General features: G+C 36.5%; 1 protein-coding gene across 1 annotated transcript in view; it reads right to left on the bottom strand.

Annotated features, from left to right (window-relative positions):
- The window catches only part of LOC145679620 (synaptic vesicle glycoprotein 2C-like), a 29,492-nt gene extending 25,804 nt beyond the window's left edge, over positions 1-3,688 (bottom strand). Inside the window, exon 1 of the mRNA XM_081750196.1 lies at positions 3,554-3,688. Coding sequence (XP_081606322.1) covers positions 3,554-3,688 — 135 coding nt within the window. The remainder of the gene's footprint in view (positions 1-3,553) is intronic.
- Positions 3,689-26,542: the final 22,854 nt, after the last annotated feature.

The following is a 26,542-nucleotide window of genomic DNA, read 5'->3' on the forward strand; positions in this document are numbered from 1 at the left end:
GTTATTTATATGGGACAATTTTCTACGTCCCAAAATGTTTAGGCACTTCGTGCAGGATTAGTATGATGAAATTTGGCATGATTATAGTATTCCAGGACTAACGGATAGGAAAATTGCCAAAACTAATTTTTTTATTATTATTTTTTAGGGGTCTAAAGGGGGATGAAGAAATTCCGATGCTATTTAAATGGGCGTTTTCTTGGGATACAAAATCTTATCTTTTAGATACTTGAAAATAGGAAAAGAAACGATAGATTTGTGGGTTCAAGAGGTGCGAGGCCGTAGCCGAGCAAAGACAGCGTGTGAAGGCAAAGCCCTCGGATGGGCAGATTCAGGAAATATGAAGAGCAAGTTCACGAAATTCACTGTTGATGCAAAGACCGATAGATAAGAAATGCGAGGCCGTAGGCGGAGCAGACTCGGTGGTTGGAGCCCCCAGCTAGCCAAAAGCTAGTCTAATATATAAAATTGAAAGGGACTATGTGACTTCGTAACTTCTTGAAACACCCGACTGATCTCAATCATGTTTTCAACATGAGGTTTAGAACTGCGAAGTTATTTATCATTTCATTTTGACGGTAGAACTTAGGGAGGGGGACGGGAGGAAATATATATATAAAAATAAATAAAACTTAAATCTTGAACCACCCGACTCATTTTGATCAAACTTTCAACATAGATGAGGTTCGAGCCTAAGATGATTTTCATTTTACTTTGACGGTGCAACGTAGAGGAAGTGGAGCGGAAGATATATTTTTAAAATATGAAAATGACTTTGTAACTTAATGACTCTTGAACCATCCGACTGATCTCGGTCAAATTTTAAAAAGTAAATGAGGTTCGAGCTGGGATAGTTTTTATCATTTCACTTCAACGGTGTGACTAAGGGGAGGAGGAGATATATAAAATTGATTGAAAATAACCGATATTAGTGTCGAATGCATAGTTTTCGGGGTCGCTAAGATAAACAATGACACTTCCGATGCTGTTTAAATCCACATTCAGCTCCCATTAGTACCCCTAAGGAAGGATGGTGACATAAAAATAATTGAAAATGACCGATATTCGAACTCATAGTTTTTGGGGTCCTTAAGTTGATTGGTGACAGTTTAGGTGCCTTTTATGTCCAAAATGAAACTTATCCTTCCCGTGCGAAGAACGGACATTCTGCTAGTGCTATGTAAGTAAATATGAAATTTTAAAAGTCAACATTTTAAGAATTTTCATCAGTTCTCCAAAATTGCTTCTGGTATCAGGTAGCGTTGTCACCTTTCTAAAGCAAACTGTACCTAGTTTATGCAGGTCACACCGTTATAATTTAAATTAAAGTGTGTCGTGATGTCGTGGACTTTCAGTGCCGCCAGTTAAGAAAGTTTGAGAACCACTGGATAACCCATTACCTTTTTTTCAAAGCACATTTCCTTTTATCATTTTTTTTTTTTTTCTTGTAGCACTTGTCACTACCTACGATGAAGTTAAGGAAAATTGCTGGTATTTTGTTTCTGTTATGTTTAGTTTGAAGTTATAATATTGATAACTTTTCAAATCTTCGTACAAAATAGAAAATTTCAAGCAGCATTGCCAACTTTACACATACATTTCATATCTCTGGAATGGTTTGCGATATCAAATTGATATGAACGGTATTAGGTTTCTTATTGAAAGTTATTTACGTGATTGGATTTTATTCATTTATACATATTTCTGTGCATTACTGGGATGTATGGCCTTAGCCCCGAGATGTATGAGGGATGACATTCCTCGGCAAGCTCAGAGCTCCTCCGTGGCTAAGCGGTTAGCGTACGCGCCTTTGGCGCGGAAGACCCGGGTTCGACTCTCGGCGGGAGCTCATGTGGTTGGGATTCCACGTTAATCAGTAGGTCCACGTCTCATATAGCTTCGCTGCTAAAAAGGGACGTTAAACTGAAAATCCGCTCGGCAAGCTCGGTATCCAGGGAAGGGAGAAAGAAGGCCTTGGACTTGTTAGATACCATCCTGGCATTTACCTGGTTTGAATGAGAAAAAGTCATGAAAATCTCTCAGAATTGCTTACCCGAGAAAGCTGTTACGCCTCTTCGATCGAGTGTCCCTACCTGGAATCGAACCCAGGCTCGCATCGAAGATAAGAGCGTTATCGACTATCGTAACACGGGATCTCTATGTGATTGGACGTGATACTTATTTAAGCACTTTTTTTTTTTCAAATAAAGGCTTTTGAAAGAAGTCAAATTTTCAATCACTTGTAACTATATCCCCATTTATTAGAAATACATCATACCCTGAACAGAGAATTCAACACTAAGACACTCCGGATGTCCATTGTCCTGTCTGTCGCACTTGCGTTGTTGTAGAGGCCTCCGAAAAAATGATAGGGATACTGTACCGTCCTTTGATTGATTGAGTTAATGAAGACATCAGCTTAGTTTGTAACACAATATTTGTTGTGCTATAGGAAGTTTTCACTTAACATGTAGATTAGAAATGTGTAACAATCTGACGATATATATATATAGGGTGTTTCAGATAAAACGTCCAGTGCTTATAAATCAGAAACGGCTGAGAACACAAAGATCAAACAAAAACTGAGATAGGGAACGATGATAAAGCATATCAAGTGGTGTTGTGGTGAATCTCAGAGCCCTCCGTGAAGGGGTCCAACTTCAAATTGATACAGGACCCACTTTTTGCGGCCATTTTTAAAACGGTGGCCCAAATCGAAAATTGTTTCCTACAAAAGTTGCTTCGTTTTTCAAGGACTACCGAATGAGGTATGATTCAATACATGTTCCCATTTGAAAATTTAAAGTTGGCCCCTGGGCCCCGTTGAAGGAGGGCCCTGGGGATCACCACAACAACACCAATGTGATGTGCCCTATGACATTTTCCTATCTCAGTTTCTGTTTCATCTTTTTATTCTTAGTCGTTTTTTGATTTGTAAGCACTGGACGTTTTATCTGAAATACCCTATATATATATATATACAGTGAAACCTCCCTTAACGGACACCTCTCAATAACGGACACCTCTATAATACGGACAGATTTTTTTGTCCCGGCAAAAATATATGTTCTCTTACGGAAAAAAACCCTCCCTTTTACGGACACACTCAGATACGGACTCGGACAGTCCTTTTCCCCCAAAACATTTCAATAACCTCTTCATAACGGACAAGAATTATTCTCGGTTCTGCGATATATTACAGGAGTCAGAAAAGTCTTTTCCCCACAAGTGTATCTATCGTGAGTCTAGAGTCTAGACCTGGTGAACCATCAAACAAAACAGCTTCAAGCTGAACTTGAAATAATTCTTTGTTTATGCCCGCAATAAACTGCTTCCTGGTGGAAATCCTAGAAAACCTTCAATAAGTAATAACACTCATGCAGGGTCAGTCGTATGGCCAAGAATTCTATGCAGAATATCTTCCCTTCCCTAACAAATTTAGCCCTTTTTCATCTGGCCCTTGCATCTTTCCCGACAATTTTACAATAACATTTCTAACGAGGAATGTTTCCTCTCACTTTTTTTGGAAAGGCAACATTTTTCTTTTACTTACGATACTGGAACAGATCTGGGTTGGAGTTTTCTCGGCTTCCTTTTTACTTTCACAAACAGTGTAAGAGGATGTTCTTTGTGGTTGGGACTGGGTCCATAAAAATATACACTTCCAATAACTTGCCTTTTCATCCATTTCGCCAAATAACAAATATATTAACACATTCTCCAGTAATATTATTTAACAGAAATGAATTTCTCCTTCATCCCTCCCAGTTTTTCAAATACGTACTAAATAGAGTATTTTCATATTGAATTTTACGTATTTACGCTCATACATAATGTATTTATTGTATATTACTGCATGAAATTACCACTGTGAGAAATTAAATTTCTGTAACCTCTCTGTAACGGACAAAAATTCATGTCCCATTGGTGTCCGTTATTCAGAGGTTTCACTGCTATATATATATATATATATATATATATATATATATATATACGAGGTACGAGGAAGGATCAGAAAATAAGATTAAAGGCCGATATTTCCTAGTTTTGTCTGTTATAGAGGAATGATGAGTGAGAGGTAATTTTAATACATGGAGTTGGCAACTGTGCAGTTTCAGCTACCCGTCACCTACGGTGTTAGTTGTAGGTAAACACAAATGGCGACTCGTGTGGAAAACTGGTCTGTTCAGTTATTCGATTTTTGTGGGTGAAACATGTAACCGCGACTGAAAATCACAGGCAAGCTGATAGAGGTTTACCGAGAGACTGTAATGTCTCGTCAATATATCGCGGAATGGTGTCGGAAGTTTGCGGCTGATAGAGAAAACATCAGCAACGAGGAGCGCAGCCCAGAAGCTGCTGTTGAAGCAGTTTCGTTGGGACATCATCGACCACCCTCCCTAGAGCCCAGACTTCGCTCCAAGCCTATTCCCGAATTTGAAGGAACACCTAGAAGCACGTAGCTTCGCATCAGACGAGCAGGTGGGAACACTTGGTGACAACGTGGCTGAACACGCAAGGACAGGGTTTTTACCAGGAGGGAATCTTCAAACTCATCCCACGATGCGACAAGTATCTTAACCAATATGCAGACTATGTCGAAAAATAACCTAACGTATGTACTATCCGTTGGCTGTATTCGTTGTATGAAATTTGTAACCTTACTTTCTGAGCACTCCCTGCATGTTGTGTTGGCAACACTATTGACATTGCATAGTATGTCGAACAATGTTCCCCTGTCAATATTTGCATGTTTTTCGTCTATCAATTTAAACTTACAAGGTTGTTTGAAGACAATTGGTCCACCCTGATAAGGGCTTCTTGATTCACAGGGGATAAGGACAAAATCTCGCGGCCGAAACATTGCCGCCCAAACTCTCGCCGGCCAAAACCTCGCGTGGCGAAAACCTCGCCACCCAAAACATCGCGTGGCCAAAACCTCGCCGCGAATGAAACTTTTCTTTAAAATTTATCCAACGAGTTTCTTAATATGCAATTCCACATTACAAATAATAATAATAATAATAATAATAATAATAATAATAATAATAATAATAATAATAATAATAATAATAATAATAAGAAGAAGAAGAAGAAGAAGAAGATACAAAACATCGTGTGCGTGGGCTTTCTCGGGTTATTTCCGTTTCCTCCCACTTTCTTTATTCGATCATTTCCTTCATCCTGGTCATCTACGTCTCCTTTAACCTACAGGACATAATCAAGGGACGTCGTAAAAACTCATATATTATTTCATACTTTCATACATATTATTAGATTTTTATTAAAATTTTAAGTTTTTGGATGTTCGAAAGTTCACGAAACTAACCCCGTTAGTTGTCATTACTTTTCTTATGCAGACTTTTCTTTCCCTATAACCAGTTTTAAAACATCCTGTCACCCTACCTTCACATTGAAATCCTCTAATACAGAAATAGAATTTTCATATGGAATCGCGGGACTTGGTCAAACACCCGTGATACTTCTTCTGAAGCAGCGTCTTTTATACCGTCATCCTTATCATCTGTTGGAACATTTACATTTTGGTCAGGCGAGATTTAAGGTATGGCGATATTTTGGGGCGCGAGGTTTTGGCAAGGCGAGGTTTTGGCCCGGCGACATTTTGGCCCGCGACGTTTTGGGCGGCGAGGTTTTGGCCAGGCGGGGTTTTGGCCAGGCGAGATTTTGTCCCGCGAGGTTTTGGCCAGGCGAGGTTTCGGCCCGGCGAAATTTTGGGCCGCGAGGTTTTGGGAGGCAAGGTTTTGGCCAGGCGAGGTTTTGGTCCGCGAGGTTGTCGCCGCGAGGTTTTGTACCCAAACCGATTCACAGAACCATATTCACTTCCATGCATGCTCAAAATTAGAGATGGCCACAATTTTTTTTTCGAAAATCGAAAAATTATCGAACAACTTTTTTTTTCCGAAAACGAAAAAATTCTCAAAAAAACAAGAAACAATTTTTTTTTGGGGGGGGGGGGGAATTAAATGTCGACTAAAACCAGGAATTCGTGTTATTATTTAGTTCAAAATATATTGCTGTCCAGAATTCTGTCGAGGAATTTGAAGCTTAAAATACATAAAACGGTAATCATACCGTTGTTCTGTATGGTTGCGAAACATGGTCGCTTACTTTAAGGGAAGAACGTAGACTGAAAATATTTGAGAACAAGATTCTAGGACGAATATTCGGACCCAATAGGGATGAGAATGGGTAATAGCAGAAATTTCATAACGAGAAACTGCGTAATTTATACCATTTACTAAACATTGCTAGGGTAATCAAGTCTAGAAGTCTCAAGTGGGAAGATCATGTAGCCAGAATGGAAAGAAGTAGGAACGGTTTCAAAGTTTTAACTGGAAGTCCAATTGGAAAACGGCCATTAGGAAGACCTAGGCACAGATGGGAGGACAATACAATTCCTGGATCTTGCAGAAATAGGAATACAAAATAGAAACTGTATCCAGTTGGTTAAAGGTAGAAGTCAGTGGAGAGATTTTGTGAACGCGGCATTGAACCTCCGGGTTCCATAGGCCATAGAGTTAGTTAGTTAGTTAGTTAGTTAGTTAGTTAGTTAGTTAGTTAGTTAGTTAGTTATTGTTTCATTTATCTTTCTCTAAAACTAATCTAGCCAAAGAACATGCTATTACGCCAATATTAAATTTCGAATCTAAATATGTGATTACGTCCTAATAATAAGCAAAAGAAGTACATTCATGTTTATCATAATGATTATCCATTATGAAATAATTTAATTGAAACTATACACTTTTAAGTTTACAATAAAATCATGATATTATTGTAGAAATATGCTCAAATCTATTTGCAATCTCGGTTGCTATCCTTATTCTATTTTGAAAAATTTAAATTCAACAGTTAAATCAGTGAATGTGTTGCACGCTAGCGACATCTATTTGCGTCACGCAGGTTAGTGTAAATAGCGACACTTATTACCGAGATTTGCCGACCAACACAAGGGCTCTGCGTTACTCTAGTTCTGTTAAATTTTGACACATGCATGGTGGTACTCCAATTCCATCCGGATCTTGGAGTTAAGTGATGTTAAAATGGTAGTGGTGAAAGCAACTATCTTACGTGATATTTATGAATTGAAATACATCGGGATCAAGTGTTAAAGAAATCAAAAAAGATCGCAGCACTTTTACATTAATAAATTTTGTAAGAAAATCCATATGCTAACAAAAGTATTTACGTGAAAGATTACAAAAACATAATACGTTTCGTTACGTACGTTGTCCTGGATTCGATTCCCGTTTGGGAAAGCACAAATAAAATTAATTTCACAATTATTCGCTTTCATTAGTCATTAGTTTCCTTTAGCCTAAAGGGTATAACTGTGGAACATTAAGGTAAAAATTAAATTGATTTCATTGTTCGATATTTGATATAAATGTCAAATATATGGCGCAGAGCTTTGATCATAATAAGTAAAAAGTAATACAAGTAATACCGGGCTTGTGTTAACCGTAATACCGGGCTTGAGTTAACAGTAATACCGGACCCTTGCTGTTGACATAAGACGGTAAAATGATAGTTATGCTGGGACTATTCGTGTGCGTTATGATAAAATTGAATTTTATTAACACTATCAGTTTTTGGTGACTGATACCTACGAAAGAAGTAAATTTTGATTTGAATTGTCAGACCGAAACTGTTGTGTAAATGACAACAGATTTTACGTTTGCAAGATATAGCTTAAACTTTGTTATTAATAGAAGAAAAAAAAAATACCTTAAGCTTGATAATCCATCAAAGTGTCTTGCGTTTTGTGAAAAGTTGATTTCCAAAATCGAAGACGATAAGAGTTTGTTGGAACAATTTGTCATGAATAATGAAGTAGCATTTCATTTATACGGTAAAGTCAACAGGTACAATATCCAGCTTTAGGAATCAAAGAACCACCTCGCTACCATTAACGTAGCATTGACAACTTTAAAGTGAATATTTTGCTCCGTTTCTAAGAGACGTGTGTTTTGCTTTTTATTTTATTTATTTATTTATATTTATTTTTATTTTTATTTATTTATTGATTGATTTATTTTTTGAGGACACTATCGTGGGACAGGTGTACCTTGACATATTGAAAGGCTAGTTATTAAAACACCTCACGGAGCAGGAGGAACAGGGCTTCATTTTCCAACAAGACGGGGCCCCTTCACATTAACATACGAATGTCTGGGGATACTTACCGTAAAATGACCTATTAGGAAAATGGATTGGTCGTGCGAAGGCCGCAGATAACACATTCTGCATATGGCTGTCACGTTTACCGGACGTCACAGCATGTTACTTCTTCTTGTGTATTTTCGTGAAGGACAATGTTTACATCTTGCACTTCCAGTTGAGTTGAAAAAATGAAATGAAATCTCTTAAGTTTTACGTCCCACGATTATTCCGGCTAGACTAAAGGAGACGATGATGATGAGGAATGAGTGAAATGGTGGAATGAAGAAAGTGTAAGGAAACGGGATAACTCCGAGAAAACCCACACACACAATGTTTATACACTACAAAGTTCACTTGGCACAAGCTGGGATCGAACCAAGACCCCATGCACCAGAGGTGAAAACTCTACCACTGAGCTACCACGGACCGTCTCCAGTTGAGTTGAGATGAGTTTAACGTCTCGTTCAGCAGCGAGGCTATATGAGACATGGACCTACTGATTAACGTGGAATCTGAACCACATGAACTCCCCTCGGGAATCGAACCCGGGTTTCCCACGCCAACTTGTACACTAACCGCTTAGCTACGGAGGAGCTCCCTGCACTTCCAGCTACACTGTTACGAGTATAATTGAGAGGACGCCTTATCGAAAGCATCAAGAATATCACACCAGACCAGGGTTGAATTCAGGGGGTAGCCCAGGGAGAATCTCCCCCCGAAGAAAATTTATTCTCCCCAGAGAAACTCAAATATTTCAGTCACAAAATGTAGAAATTACTTCACCCAATTATTTGCTTTCTTTCCGTGCACGTGCAGACGAAATCGGATCTCTCAATATACATATAAATGACGCAGACCCATTCTATATAAATATTAAACATGTAACATCTAAGATAGGATACGATATAGTCAATAAAATTTGTAGTTCTTAACGCTATGACCGAGTTTGGCAGAACATGAAATTGTCAACTGTTGAAGAAAGGTTTGTATTTTAGTAGGTACTATACTCTCGCCCTATTATATATTAGTTGGTAGCACTAGCACAGATTGAGATAGGAAAGGAAAGATAGGGAAGATCTTTCGATCATTCCATATAATCTCTGATGTCAGCAGACTTCAGTTCTTGAAAATGTACAGTTCTTGCATTATTTGAAATAGAGCGCCTAAATCCCATTTCTCGCATCGGAAGTAACAGACGTAAATGTGTTTTGCTATTGTTAAAGTAAACACACCTTTCTTTAATTAAAAATAATTCAGGTAAAGGGTGAGATTCGGAGGGCGTCATTTAGAGGGATCAGGGACTAACAGTTATCCATCCTGGGTTAGAGATTTATATAGAATTTATCAATATAATAGTAGCATATAAGTGAAAGATTGTCATTGAAGGTGATGAAGATCCTGCTCAGTGCCGTGCCATGGGGGAGGGGCAAGTGGGGCGACGGCCCCGGGCGCCGAAGTAAGGGGCGCAAAATTCGGGAGGGAAAAAGAAAAGAAAAGAAGGAAAGAAAAACAGAGGAATGAAACACATGTGCACATGTGCACATATAGAAAATGAAAGGAAAAAAGTAATGAAAAGTGCTCAAAATCAAGGAAAAGCAGGGTTTACTTTTAAAAATTTTCTCACCTTTCGCGGCTGGTCTGTCGACCTCACTCATATATATGGGAGTGCCGTCGTATACTCTCGCGCCAAGCGCTGATTTTCCACGACACGTCACTAATCCTACTGAAGATTTCGCAAACTAAACTATTGATGTGTATGCAGTGAAGAAACCAAGGCTAATATACTTGATTTAGAATCAGAAGTGTGAGAAAGAATGATAATTTTTGTTAAGATATTCCTATGTATGTTTGTTTTAGGACAAAAAAATATTTGAGTTAATTTAAATCTTTTTAAAAACTTCTACATTAGTAACAAACAATAACTACTGAATATAGGAAATAATAAAAATAGCTACTGTAAATAGCAGTTAAAGTTTAGTCTAAAATATTTTTGCCAGTCTTTATTTAATGTTTTAGATAAAATTAAACGATTGTTTTTTTTTTAATTATAGACTAAACTATATGTTGCTATCTTTCAAAAATACAGAAAAACAACCCTTCCCCCGAGGAGTTGACATCCCCCCCCGGGTGAAAATGTCTGAATTCAACACTGCACCAGACACGCTTGATAAGGTTTGGCAGGAATGGGTTCATCACCTGGAAGCCTGCCGTATTACTAGTAAAGCCCGCCTGCATTGGGTGCATTTGAAGTCAGAATAAAACTTCAAACTTCCCTTTTTCCAGTGACAATAAGATATTGTATTTCGCTTCAGTATTACTGAAAATATTGTCTTCTGAAATGGTCCAGTAATTTGAGTTGAGTTGATCTTGAGTTTAACGTCCCTTTCAACAGCGAGGGTACAGTATATGTGACGGGACTACTGATTAACGTGGAATCCGAACAACATGAGTTCCCGCCGGGTCCTCAGCCCAAAGGCGGTACGCTAACCGCTTAGCCACGAAGAAGGTCTTGTCCAGTAATTCGTAACCACTTTAGGAATTTCTTTCTTCTTTCTTTCTACCTTTACTTAGTGTTTGTAACTAACTCACCTTGCATGGCGCTAACACTTTTCTTAAAGGAATTTTTACAGTTCTTCCTCAACTCGTAGTCAAGAGACGATCTGCGACACAACTTGAATGATATTTCTGAAAGCCACCAACTTTTCAAGTCAAGTCCAACTAAGAATAATTGTCTTACGTAGTAGGAGTTGATACTGAACACAGCCTTATAAACACTGTTATTAGCAGAGATAATCTTACTTAACACATATAATATATAGACTCTTCGTTATCTTGCAACTTGCTACTTTTGAGGCTTTCTGGAAGAGACCTGTTTATTACATAACGACACTTAACCTTCCCTATACTTTGACTTTGGAAACAATTCAGTGTTGGTGACGTATTCATAATTAAAACCTTAAAACTTTACATTTCGAAATTTCAAGATAAAATTACGCTAATCTGTAATCATATACGCAAATTCTTTTTTCTGTAGACAAAAGGAGTTCTTCAGGAGTTACCAGGTACTTAGCTTTCAATTATCTCAAATAGCAGATAAAGGTAAGTAAATACGTTTACAAACTATTTAGAATTTTCGTACTACGAACACTTTGAGTAGACTGAATAACATATGGAGAAAATATCTGAAATGAGCTAGTTAATAAGTGGTTGAAAACCAATTTCATCATAATTAACACTTAAGTTGTTTTGAAAACATAACTGTTAAGATTATTTTATTTTTTCTGTTTTTGAGCAAATTGACAAGAAAATAACATTTCCTTTATAGTTTTGTTGGTTAAAAAAGAAATGGAAGAATCTTTTATGTTCTCACGTTTAGAAAAGTGAAGAAATATCTACTACTACTATTGTATAAGATTGTCCATTCTCCTCACTGTTCAATGGCACACTCCCTAAAAAAATTGATCTACTGGACTGGTTCTCAACTTGTATACCGTGGCACGCTAGTATGCCGCGAGATTCAATGTCTGTGTGCCTCAGAACCTTTGATGCAATGTGACAATGAAAGTAGGAAATAACTAAAAAGTAATTTAAACAAAAAGAACAAGAAAATTATTCCAAAAGGTTTTAAAAAAATATTTATTTTCTAGAGATATTCAAGAATAGACACTAGGAATTAATGGGAATATGCTGCAGTGTATCTAACACTTACGTAGTGTTTCGGGGATACACTGAACAAAGAAGACTGTGCTGTGACCAATAAAAGGTCAAAATCATAAGTTTACTTCAATGCGCGCTAAGCTTGCCTACGCCATAAGATTAAGAGTCTCTATTACTGCGAAATTAAAATACCGCTAATTTTACAGTAATAATGTGATATCTTCAAATAGATAAAAGATAATCGAAAAGTGGATCAAGACCGCCCTAGACGATGTTATTTTGCATGAGTTACCGTTATCACGAGTCACCTAGTAGCTTTTCGTTTGCTGTTATTTAGAAACGCGAAAATAAATGTCGATTTTCTAAATGGCTGGAAATCGAAAGCAGATAAGTGAGTTGTGATAACGGTATCTCACGCAAAATAATACTGTCTAGGGAGGTCTTGTTCTACTTTTCGATTATCTTTTATCTATTTGAAGATATCACATAATTACTGTAAAATTAGCGGTATTTTAATTTCGCAGTGATAAGGCCTCTTAAGGTTGTCTCGTCTCGAAAAGATTCATGAAAGCGATGTCTCGGCTCGGAAAGTGTACGTATTTCTTTTCTCTTGGAAGAGCTCTGTCCACATTCAAGTGTATCATGGTTCCCTACAAGACAAGGAGAGTCGAAGCCTTGAGTCGATGTCTCGACTAGGTGAAAGTGAAATATCCTCTTGGAAAGTGTCAGTTCTTTCCGTTTGATAAAATTAGTTTTGTAAGTAACTTCTGAATGGAAGGACAATTTGAGTACAGTTTTTGGTAAAATAAAAAGAATGTAATTCTCTGTACGTTGCAGTCTGGGAAACGGTGTGCGTTTCACCGTTATTCCCAAAATAAATTTTACTAAACAAAAAAAAAAAAAACTTTTTTCGTTGACTGTACAGTTAGTCGCTAAGCTCTACTATACACTATGAGATAAATCCTAGGAAATATCTTAGGATTTATCTTACGAAAAATGTTACTACATATCTTGTAGGAAATCGGACCCTTTTGTGCCATACACGTGAAGATTTTTCCTGTTTCAGATGCTCCGAAGAAGTGTTAGGTCTCACAACGCATACTCGGCCAGCAATATTTTCCAGTGCCTTCTGCCTTGCATGTTTGTTGCGATAGAACATTGACTAAGAAATATATAAAAATGTATGCTGCTCGTACGCACTAATAAGTGCGCAAATAGCATCTTTGCTCCAGCTCATGATTCCTTATTAAATATCGTGCACAGATCACTTCGTGTCGTGGGCAAATTGTTTTAATTTTCTTTCACCAGATGTCGCTTAAATCGAAGTCTTACGAATTTTCTTTCCGGGTGTCTTCCCACTTGCGACAGTCCTATTAGCGACAGGAACTGTTACTGTCCTATGAGCGACCGATTCGATCTGTTAACTGCCCTATGAGTCACCGATTCGTTCATACTAAGATAATGGAAGAAGAGAAGGTTCTCTCTTTTTTAACTTGTTTTATGCTAATGTGATTTAGAACCTAACAAAATGCACTATGAAAAATTTCGCTCTACCTGAATTTAATACGTGAGAATGCTCTCATTACATCAACAATCTTTTATACGTTTTTCCTAATATTATAAAAATTATAGTTTTAGTAATTATAGTAATAGAAATATTTTTGAATTAATTTCTATGAATACATTGACTCTATCAAGGAAAAAACTAACTAAATATTTAGAATAGCTCCGCTTTTGTCTATGATTCTAATATAATCAAAAATTTAATGTTAAAATGATACGGAGCATAAGTTTAGATTGAATATGTTTATGGCATAAGAAACAAATCAGAAAGAGGTAGGGGCGCCCGAAGAAAATTTTCTAGGGAAGGGCATCTCCATGGTTGCTGGGGGCCGCGGTGGCTCCATGGTAGAGCGTTCACCTCTGGTGCTTGGGGTTCCGGGTTCGATCCCAGCCCCTGCCAAGTGAACTTTATGGTGGACAAACACCGTGTGCGTGGGTTTTCTCGGGGTTCTCCCGTTTCCTCCCACTTTCTCATTCCACCATTTCATTCATCTCTCATCATCACCGTCTCCTTTAGCCTAACCGGCATAACCGTGGGACGTAACACTCAAAGATTTCATTTCATTTTTCCATGGTTGCTGTATCACGTCTGGTATATCTGTTATTTAATATACGTAGTTTGCTATATTACGTATACATTTTTGTGAGCCAGAGGGGCGACCCTTGCCTTCCCATCGGGCGCCCATAGAAAAAAGGTGTTCACCATTTGAGGATATCAAAAAAATATTAAAAAACACGGTGTATTCGAAGAAATTATTACACAAGTTACAAATCTCTCGCAGGACTTAACAGTTCGTCTAGTTATAAGGGATTATTTCAGATTGCTACACGACAAGCTTTTATGTATAAGTCAAAACAAGGGAGGAAGGCAAATTAAGCAATTAGTTTACGTTTTAGTAGCTTACAATAGGGGGGGGAGGTAGTTTAAAGAGTTTGTTTACCTTTTGGATTGTTTAGAGTGAACTGCATTGTAATTGGTGGGATTGGTTGAGAATAGCCAATCAGATGTAAGGGATCTCAAAAGCTATCTTTTATCACTGACATTTTTTAAAAATTTTATTCATAGAGTCTTAGGAAGTCTAAAAAGTAGGATAGATAGTTGGCGAAACTGTTACACGTTTAAGTTTTTCAAAATAAAATATATTACTAGTGAGTAATTAGATTTGAATCAATTTAAGAACAGAAAACAGAGCTTTTGAAGAAAGAGGATATTACAACTGGATTTTCAATAATTACATAGGAATATACTTTTCATGGAAATATCCCTGTTGTCTCGTTAAGTTATTTGATATGTTTTATGTCAAATCTAACTCAAAATTAAAATAAGTTTTATTTGCACTCACAGTAGAGGAAATATATATTTGACGAACAGTATCACTGGCGCGTATATATTTCATACCAAGGTTGTTCGGGCGTTAATAACACCAGAGGCAAACATATTTTACGAGATGGAATCATATCATCTTCCATCATCTCAATGTAAATGAATCGGTCGCTCATAGGACAGATAACAGTTCCTGTCGCTAATAGGACTGTCGCTTCTGGGACTAATTCTCTTTCCGAAATAGAGCATGCTCTAAACAAGAGAAATCTCGTAGGATCATTCAGATCATAGGAAATGAAATGCGATCTGATGCCATACACGTTGAGATTTTGACTAGGAAAAATCGTAAGAGATTTCCTAGGATTTATCTATAGTATATAGCAGACCTAACTTACAATCGATTTCGGGTACAACTGGTCGGTCGTAAGTTAGCCAGTTGGTAGCCTACTACTGCTCTACAGTGGACTGGTCTACGGTTCACAGCCCCTCTTCTCGCGAACAAATCGGTTTACAAGTAAGTTTTGTGAATATTTTTTTTCTTAGGCTCACGAACAATATTTCGAGGTACGAACGAATATACACACCTGTACAGCAAACTGAGGCGCTCAGTTGTGCTTTTGTGTGTTTGCCGTAAACATTATTTGTTAGTGCGATGTGCTCAAATATTATATTTTTCTTCTTTTTTTCCGTAGTGTTGTTTTAGCCCTCGAACTAAGTGGTTGGGCTAGTGTGAAGTTGGCCCAGACACTTTTGTTGTGCCCTAACTCCTCATCGAGATCAGCGACAATTCTGAGAATTAGGCACTAATCAGCACTAATTCCGCACTAATTCCTGGCGCAAAAATTGTTCGATTCGCAGAAACTAGTGGGCCAACTACATATTCAAATACTTTCGTCCTTGAAAAAAAAATCCTTTTCATTGTTATTCTTTACCACAGGAAAAAAACTCAAATATATTTATATATAAAATACAGTACCATGTTATTTTCTATGGCTGGGACAGATTCATTTCAATGGATAAAAATAAATTCAGTTTAATGTCTCAAACTGGCATTTTAAGTTATTTTCTTTTTCAAAAATAATATGTTGAAATCATACATTCAGTGAACATAATATTGTCAATTGATTTCAGATCTATTACTTTGATAACATTTTTAATTTGATTTTGCAAATCGATTAAGCATAATCTATTAGTTAGCATTAGTTCGGATCAGAAGGCTAGATTTTCTGGCAGAGGTTTAACCAGAGTTTCTTTTCCCAGTTTCGTCGGGCGAATGCTCAAACGTTAATGTTAATAATAGGATCTGACAGTCTTTCCTTTCGTTTGCACACTCACATGGATCTTTTTTACTTCAATATCAGATCCCTGAAACTTCCAAACATGCGAAATTGTAACTTGTACAAATGTTTTCCAACGGTCCCTAGGCTGCGAATAAGCCAGAGTTTGCGAAATATATTTTCCAATTACCGCAGACCTGAACAAAATATTTTACAATCTTGTCATAATAGTTCGAAAAGAAATAATAATACAAAATGATAACAGGAACATAGATTAAGATTATACAATTATTTTTCTAATAAATTATTTAAAAGCAAAAATACATAAAATTAACACACTCATAAATAAACATGTAAGAACACTTTATAGAAAATTATAAAACCATTTTGTCACAGTAATTGACAGTAGGTTTGAAATGACACACTAAAATGCAATTTTTGTAAAATAATACTATATGTTTTGCACATTCGAACCAATGGTGAATTTCTGTAAATCTCCATTCTAGGTGTATCATATAATAATAAGTATCTTTGTCGAGTATTTGCCATTTTTTGTATTAAATTTGAACAGACTCAAAAACGAACTATTGGCATATATATACCTTTAACCATTTTGTATAAAAATATTTGGTAAATTATTTTTTGTCTAGTAGATAATTTGGAATAACAAAGTTCATTTAACAAAAATTTTCATGTAACATACTGTCCTATAGCTAAGACTTGATATTTCAGGAAATATAAGTAACGTAGAAACGTTTCTGAACTGCTTCTATTTTATTGGAATGGAAGAAGGTAAAGTTGTTCATATCAAGAATCCGTATTCCAACTTACTTCTTACTAACTATAAAATAAAGCTTTACTAGAATTAATTGTTTTAGAGTTTGCTATATGATGAAATGTGATCTCTAAAGAGAAAAGGAGGATGGGCAATTCTTACTCTATATATATTCGTAATTCTGATATTTATACATTTATGTGATAAGAGTTGATTACTTAGTATTTAACATCCATATCAACACTCAGGCTGTACAAGACATTGTGTGAATTTTGCTCTTTGTGAAGCTTCCCCGTCGTAGATTTTTCCTCTTATTAATTTCCTATTCATGGTTATTCCTCTAGAGCAGTGATCGCGAGCTACTAATGGCTTGCAGGGACGTTTTCCGTAGATTGCGTTAACGCTTCAGTTGGCTAACCTTGATTCCTCCACCTGATAGGCAATAAACAAATGTATAAGATTTATAATGAAAAAAATTGATAGTTCTTTCGGTTGGTAACTCAGAGTAGGATTTAAGAACGATTTAGAAACGAGTAACTCAGAGGCTTTATAAGTTTGGCGACCACTGATCTAGAATCATGAGTCAGAATTTGAAAGTGATAAACTCCTTTGCTCTATCTGAACCAAAAACAAAAACAACAAAAAAATATATATGTAAGATAAAGAGCTATATAATTTAGATATACTGCAACTTTTATTGCTCCTCTTGGTCACACATAATTTGTTTTCATGCTGTTTATATGACATTTACACCTGATGTGTTAATTTCTTTCAAACGTATGCACAATTTTTGGTTTGTTTCCACATATTTGAATATTGTAAATTATAACCATACTTCGTGTGGAGTATGAGAGAAATTTTGATTTGTTCTTTCCATTTTCCCCTCCTGTTTCGTTCTTCCATGAGTGCACTTCTTACATTGAGATTTTCACTAATCTTTCAAAGAGTGTAATTACAATTTCTTTTATTATCATCATCATAATAGTTCGAATTGTTATTCAGTTTGTTAAGAATTTATAGATTTAGTAGTGATATTGGATGGCAATTTACTTTATCAGAAACATCTTCAAGTACCAATATCTAAAGCCAGAAAGAATTTAGGGAACACCGGGGCTGGTTGTCACAACAGCAATTATTCAATTTATAGACGACTCATGGATCTGTGACTCTCTTCGGTGACGAGTAATTATACAGAGTGCATTGTGAGTTAGTTGCAGAAGGAAGACGCCAGAAGTGTTTGTATGAGACAATAAAAAGTGTTTTGTCAGTGTTCAAGTAATTTTTGAGGCTTAGATTGTGCGTCGAACTTTGCTTTTCACCTAGGAAGCTTGGAAGTTTCAATAAGGTATTATAAATGTTTGTTTATAATGCTATAATTTTAATAATTTATAGTTTTTTTTTAAATATCGTTCTATGTTTCGTGGAGGTTGTACAAAAAATAAACATGGCGTATGGGGTTGGTTGTCACGTTGTGAATAGGGTTGGTTGTTTCATGTGACTTTTCCAGAGCACAATGACTCGGAATTTCAAAAGATCAATCAAAAAAGGAAAAGTCCCGCCCGATGTTATGTTACCAACAGCTAAGAGTGTTAAATTGGAAGGACGTTCAATTTAACAGGCTGCCAGAGACTTTAATATGAATTATAAGTCTTTATCTCAATACATACGGAAAATCCCCGACAGTGATCTTAGTGATAAGAATGTATCGGCACCAACAATATCCATTGGATACATAAAAACCATCAAGTTTTTCCAGATGCCGCAGAACAACAGTTAACTGTGTACTTGCAAGTTGCTACGTGCCGCCGATATTTACTTTAGATTGAGTACAAGAGAAGTTCAAGCTGCTGAAACAAGTAACCTTAAAATGCCGTCAAATTGGCATGAAAATAAAATGGCTGGTACAGATTGGTTGACTGCTTTCTTGAAGAAGCGTCCTAAACTAGCTCTTCGTGTACCAGAGACAACTAGTTTAGCAAGTACTTCAGCGTTCAACCCCACAAATATAGAACGATTTTTTCGCAATCTTTCTGACGTCTTGAAGAGGCACAAGCAGTGGTCGAAGTGAGACGGTATGTGGTGGTATACCATACCACCTCTGGTTTCTCAATAATGAGGACATACTGTCTCTGGTTTTTCACTGATCAAGACAATATTTAAATAGCGGATATGTTGAGTCAAAATCGTAATCAAACATACCGGCTCTGCTTTCTCCCACTTCGAAAACTGGGCATAAGTTTCTGCCGCAAGACATTTGGAATGTGGATGAAAGAGGAATAACAAGTGCTTTGACCAGACAAAGTAATCGCTCGAAGAGGATTCAAGCATATGGGAGCCATGGTTTCGGCCGAAAGGGGAAACTTAGTCCGCCTTATGCAGAGTCGTTTTGACGTATGATTAGCGTCATACTAAAGGCGTGACTACTGCAGGAAGCATATGTTGGTCGAACGCTTTAGTATGACACTAATCGCGGATCAGAACGACTCTGCATAAGGCCCAATAACTTTAGCTAGAGCAGTTTCAGGAGTCGGAAATCATATACCACCCTTCGTTGTCTTTCCGCATATTTACTTCAATGATCATTTTATTGCACGTGGGCCTCCAGACTTCAAGGGATGTGCTAACTAGTCTGGATGAATGACGGAATCACGTTTTGTTACATTTATCTAACAGTTAGTTTCTGTAATTCGATGCTCATCTGAGAAACCAGTTTTGTTGCTCCTGGGCAACCACATGTCCCGCTTAAGCATTAAAGGTCTTGACTTCGCAAAGGAACACGATGTAATGATGTTATTATTCCCGCCACATTGTTCCCACCGACTACAGCTCTTAGACCGAACTTTATTTGGACCACTAAAATGAATATTAAGTCTGCATGTGACTCTTGGGGATGCTCAACAAGACGATGACTATTTATGACATCCCTAAGATAATGGCTACTTCTTATCCGCTTGCTATGACAGAGCAAATGGTCAATCTGGTTTCCAGTGCACTGGCATTTACCCTTATAATGAACATATTTTTTTCTGAAGCCGACTTCCTTCCATTGTATGTAACTGATCGACCAAAATCACAAATGGAGTTACCTCATAATATTTCCAACCAAATTGATTCTGACGTTGGACCTAATCCTGAATTTTCAACTGATGACAACAATGACATCCAGACATATCCTACCGATCAACCTCAACCAACGAAGAACTCTGAAATACATAGGCCTACCCAGAATAATGTAATTTGGCCGAAGATAACCAGTCCAGTTGGAAGCCTTAATGATGTAGTAAGCCAACCACTACAAAAAGCAGAACAGCGTAGTACAAATAATAATAATAATAATAATAATAATAATAATAATAATAATAATAATAATAATAATAATAATAATAATAATAATAATAATAAACACTCGCCGAAGAGAAATCGCTATCTAACAAACACTCCAGTGAAAAGAGAATTGGAAGATGAACAAAAGAAAAGAGAGCACAAAAATAAAAGGAAAGGATTGAAATCAGACAACACTTCCAATGAACAAGGACAAAAATCCAAAGAGAGAATAGCTAAAATTTCACAACAACTTTCAAGAAAACAGTTATTTTCTGAAAATGAAAGTTCATATAAATCTGCAGCCAATTCAGGCAGACGAGATAGGCCTAGAAGGATAAAATCCCTACATAACAATGACATTGACACTGAAAGTGACGAAGGAGAATGTTATTGTTTAGTTTTCTAGAATCATAAGTTTCTCCAGATAAGATTGGATGCAATGTATTGAATGTAAAGAATGGTCGCACGACCAATGTATCCATGATCCAGGATCTAGTTCTTATGTTTGTCATAACTATGAGTCTTCTATTTCTTGCGCAGAATCTGACTAATGGGCTAAATCACAGCCTTTTATTCTTATTTCGTACTTATATTTTAGTTACGTTAGTAGGCCTATGAATCAGGTAACAAGCTATTTTGTCTTTAAATTCTAATACGCGTTATTTGTTCTTCTACGAGCTGCATTATGTCTAATTCACATTTATTATTATTGTAGGCATACAATTTGCTGGTTTCTGGAAGCCCTTTTTTTTATTGTGGCATAATAAAGGTTAAGTTCAATTTTAAGATCTCTAATACCTGAAACAACTGCCCTTGCACAAAATATGTCTTTTGTATTGTGTTTTATAGTTTAAAATTTCTTACGGATGAACAATTTTCTGAGTTTTCTTTGCTGCATTTATGGAATAAATCACGTTCGTTAAAGTTAAAATGTACTGAATTTTCTATTAAAAATAGCTGGGACAACCGACCCTGTTCAGTGAGACAACCAACCCAGAGACGGGGCAGGTTGTCATATACGGAAGACATTTTTTAAACATCAAAAATGCCTCTTTCGTAAAATGACATTTATCAATGAAAACCATGGTATTGTGTGAAAGAGATATCAAAGTTAACACAGAACAATCGATACTTTCATAACTTTCTTTCCTGCGGAGTTACATTCCAAAAACCAAAAACTGTGACAACCAGCCCCGGTCTCCCCTAGCTATGTTGAAATTATTCTGTAGAAATGTTAAAAATATCAACACTTGTAAAATCCTTTATGTGTATATTATGATCACATTTGGAATATTGTACAGTTGTCTGGAATAGTGAAACTGGATATTTTGGTGGTTTTATGGAATTAAATCAAAATGCTTTCTTATTTCGGCTACGATGGAAATTTAAAGAATTAGGAGAGAATATGAGGAAGGATTTAAATCTTATACTTTTGTCGGATAGGCGTTCTCTGACTTTTTGGATAAAAAAATCCAATATATTTCAATCAAAAATGTTCTTGTAGGCATTATGTGGAGAACTACATATAGTGTAGCCATCCCAAACTATCACTTAACTCAGTATGATGTGCTTATTCCGTAAAAAATACAAAATACGAAAACTAGATTTAGGGGCCGTTCAAAATTTTTGTAGCCCCTGATCCAAAAAGTAATTATTGGTCAAGATCGCAATCTTTTGGTGCATTTTTTGGGTCATTCCCAAAATTCTTGTTTTCACAAAATTCTTTATGGAGATTTTGTTTTAGAAAATTTTCAATTAATAAGTGTTCCTTTTATGAAAAAAAGAGAAAACTTTAAGAAATGTTCCTTTCATTACCAAGAATTTGTTTACAAAATCTACCATTTGTAATAGTATTGTGATGGAAATACATTTTATTTTGTGTCAGACTTGTTTCAGTAGAATTTCGATAAGGTTCGTTTTCAATTCTTTTAAAAATGCTTTAAAAATTAATATTTTTCTTCACTCAGTACTTTTTTCTAAGTATTCTCTCAGCTTGGTATCATTTATCTGTTTTAATCTGTTTTGTGTTTTTCTTTTACAATGTTAGTAACGTCTCCTTTTTTCATTTTTCTTTTCCATTTTCTTCGTCTTTTATTCCATTTTCTTCGTCTTTCCATTTTTGAATTGTTTGGTTTATTTGGTTTTAAATGAAATACTGTCTTTGTTTGTAACTTGAATTTTGTGACTGAGTTTATTTTTACTCAATATGTTTGTGTCAGAACTATTTATTTAATTTCGTAATAGAAACTATATGTCAAAAATTAATTACTTTTCTTTAATATTTTGTAAACTTCTTCAATAATATTGTGAATGATTATGTTTTTTTTTGTTTGTTTTTGTACATGCATGCTTAATTTTTTAGTTTGTAACAGATACTGCATGATTGCTGTTTCTATAATTAGTTTTCTATACATTCTGTAATCTAATTAATATTCTGTATAACGAGATGCATTTTATACCTTAGCATGATGTTTATAACCTACTTGCATGCTCCTTATGCTTGAAAATATTATATATATATATATATATATATATATATATATATATATATATATATATATATATATATATATACACACATATATATATATATATATATATAGGGCCGTGCCGTGGAAAATCAGCGCCCGGGGCGAGAGTATACGACGGCGCCCCCATACATATATTCCAAGTAATTTTTCCTTTATTTTGCCCCTTTTTCTCCCGATTTTTTCGTTCCCCCCCCCCGCGGCACGGCCCTGTATATTATATACAGGACGCAAAATTTCAAAGTCAGACGCACTCGCCAACCTAAAACTGATAGTCACCAGTATCTCTCACGTACAAGTTATGAGAGTTCCTCCCACCCCCGTCCACACACAACCTTTGGCTTGACAAAGAAAGAGATTACATCAGGGCATAATATTTCAAAACCAGACAATTAGATTCAGGATTATCAATTTTAAATTGGATAATCCACATACATGTAAAAAATATCTTACCTTAGGACCTCACGTTTTGGTAACGCTCTCTCTCTCTCTCTCTCTCTCTCTCTCTCTCTCTCTCTCTCTCTGCACTGAATTACCAGTTGTCAATTGCAGTTTTCCGATCAAAGTCCTAAAGTGAAGGCCCCTTGATGGTCATCCAATGTGTCAGTCTTCAGTGAATTCCTATAGGCAGTCTTCACTCTGTTGAGACTGCTGAAGCCTCTCTCACATGAAGCAGTGCTCACAGGTAAAACTGCACAAAAAGCGACAATTGGAAGTAAATTTGGGAATCTCGTAATGAAGTTTTCGATTGAGGCTGGGAAAGGAGGAGCAAATTACGTTGTGAAGACTTCACATTCTGTGTTTTCTCTCACTCACAAGAAAACTTAGGAAAGTGTCACTCAGCGATTTGAATGAAACTCTGCATACTTGTAGAACCGAAAAATAATGGATACGTATTTTTTTATTTTTTTATTTCGGCAATGGTTCAAAGGGTAGAAACCACCCTTTGAACGGTAGGGGTAGTCTCCAAGCATAGACAAAAAAAATCATTTAATGTAGAAGAAAACATACTACGAGAAGGTTTTAGAACAGCTGATGCAGAATCTGACATCAAAATTACAAAATTCAAAATGGCGGATCCAATATGGTGATTACAATTACAAAAAGTCTTCTGGTTTGAAATGCTCTGCAGTTAGGCAAGAATAATCATAGTTGAGAAGGGTTACTGCGAGAAGGTTGCTGACTGATTTGAAACCCCTTTCTGTACGTATTTTAACGGGATACTTCATTAAAGTGTGTCTCTCCGCCTCTTACTATTAGGGGTACTTATTTCAAGTGAATCCTCTCGCCTCTCACTTTGCGGGGTACTTATTGAAAGTGAGTGTCCATACCTCTCACTATTATCCAAAACAATTTCTTTAAATCTGAAAATGTCCTTGTGAAAGCATCAAATTAGGGAAAATTAACATCAAGTCTTGTGAGATCATGGTTTCAAGAGGTTTCTCTCACACTGTCTAACGGAAACTCCATTTTGTTATTTGATTCGTGGAGTGATCACAGTTCATCAACTTTTGAACATATTTTAAGAACAAAAGAGTACCTCAAAATAGAAATCCTTCCTACAGGAACAACTGGTAGGATTCAGTCTTTTGATGTGTTCTTCTTCTTCATGATGTAAATAGTAGCAAAACTTCTTGAGACATTTTTCTGACATCGTCCTTCTCTACAACTTTAACTAACATAAATTACATCTCCGTAATAATATAATAAATATCCAATCACTGGTTCCAAATCAGTGTTGTTCTCCCAGATTTGCAAATCTTATTATTAGGTAAGCATGGTATAAAAGCGGTAATTAAAAAAAAAAAAAAAACATTTGAAAATCCCGTAGCATTTTGTTTCAAAGATTCAGCAGCATTTTGCGATTTGTTTAGACGTATTTCCGTAATAAGATATGCGAGGAGTAAACGATGCTTATATATCATACACTATTTTGCGGAATATCATTACTCTAAAACGTTTTCTCGATAAATTCATAATTATAACAATTGAGGATATATGAAGTTCTGACCTAGTGAGACGCTAGGAGACTCACTTTAAATAAACACCCTTAATAGTGAGAGTTGCAGAGACACACTTGAATCAAACATCCCTTTGTTTGTACAGAAAAGGGTTTGAAATTGGTCTGTAACCTCCTCGCAGTAACCCTTGCCAACTTGATTGTTCTTGCCTAACTGCAGAGCATTTCAAACCAGAAAGACTTTTTGTATTTGTAATCACCATATTGGACCCACCATTTTGAATTTTGTAATTTTGACGTCAGATTTTGCATCAGCTGTTCTAAAACCCCCCTGGCATGTGTTTTCTTCTACATTACATGATTGTTTTCTGTCTATGCTTCGAGACCACCCCTACCGTTCAAAGGGTGGTTTCTATCCTTAAACCCGCACCATTGCCGAAATAAAAAATACGTATCAATTATTTTTCGATGTTCATCAAGTATGCAGAATTTCATTCAAATCGGTGACACTTCCGTAAGTCTCCTTGCCAGTGACAATTAATTATTTTCGTGCGGAACAGAACCTGTGTAGCTGTGTGAATTTAGGAAGAAACCATTGCTACTAAACACTGGTCACCAGCTCTAAATTTCTAGTCGCCAATGGCGACCTGGTGACCGGAAATTTTCGTTCGGCGGACTCACAGCTGTAATGATGTTTGTTACCACTAAATACATTAAGAATTATTATTAGTAGTAGTACTGTTAATCCATGATGAGTTCTATTGAAGTTCTATAGATATAACTCTAAATATGAAAGTTGTGCCTATTCCGAGCCAGGTCTAACACAAAAATAACCTAAATTTGTTAATGCTCATGCCCAACTGTGGATCGTAATGAATGATTTTGTCAAATTATTCATGCTTCACTAGATTAACTTCAAACTAACTAACTAACTAACTAACTCTATGGCCTATGGAACCCGGAGGTTCAGTGCCGCGTTCACAAAAGCTCTCCACTGACTTCTATCCTTAGCTAATTGCATCCAGTTTCTACTTTGTATTCCTATCTCTGCAAGATCCATCTTAATATTATCCTCCCATCTGCGCCTAGGTCTTCCTAATGGTCGTTTTCCTATGGGTCTACCAGTCAAGACTTTGAAAGCGTTTCTACTTTCTTCCATTCTAGCTACATGACCTGCCCACCTAAGCCTCCTAGACTTGACGACCCTAACAATGTTGGGTAAACCGTATAAACTACGTAGTTCCTCGTTATGAAGCTTCCGCCATTCCCCATTCTCGTTCCTCTTGGGTCCGAATATTCTTCTCAGGATCCTGTTCTCAAATACTTTCAGTCTATGTTCTTCCCTCAGAGTAAGCGACCATGTTTCGCAACCATACAGAACAACAGGCATGATTATCGTTAACTTCAAACTACAACATCTAAATTCAGTAAAGATTAAATGTAACTTTTTGTGAAATCTTTGAGTTTTACGTTCCAGTTTTGCCGGCTAGGCTAAAGGGGACTGTGATGATGAGAAATGAATGAAATGGCGGAATGAAGAAAGTGGAAGAAAACTGGAGAACAAGGAAACAGGAGAACCGCGAGGAAACCCGGTGTTTGTCCACCACAAAGTTCACTTGGCGCGAGCCAGGGGCGGATCCAGGGGAATCTCCCCCTCCCCAAAAGGGGAAACTTTCTTATTTTATGTATATACATAAAACCAATTCCAAAGTTTGGAGCCCTTAAAAGTAGCAGTATGACAACCCATCGCGCCCCCAGAAGTCGGTCCTAGATCCGTCCCTGGCGCGAGCTGGGATCGAACCAGGACTCCATGCACCAGAGGGAAAAATGTAATGTTTTGTGTTAGAAACTGTATCTATTATATTCACCCGTGATTGATTTTGTGCCTAGAGCAAGATCAGTTCTTTTAGGGCAAAAGCTACGATAATTTTCTTGCAGGAGGAAAGCCAC

This window comes from Thermobia domestica, chromosome 2, assembly GCF_964235325.1.
Source record: "Thermobia domestica chromosome 2, izTheDome1.hap1.1, whole genome shotgun sequence".
NCBI classification, from domain to species: Eukaryota; Metazoa; Arthropoda; class Insecta; order Zygentoma; family Lepismatidae; genus Thermobia; species Thermobia domestica.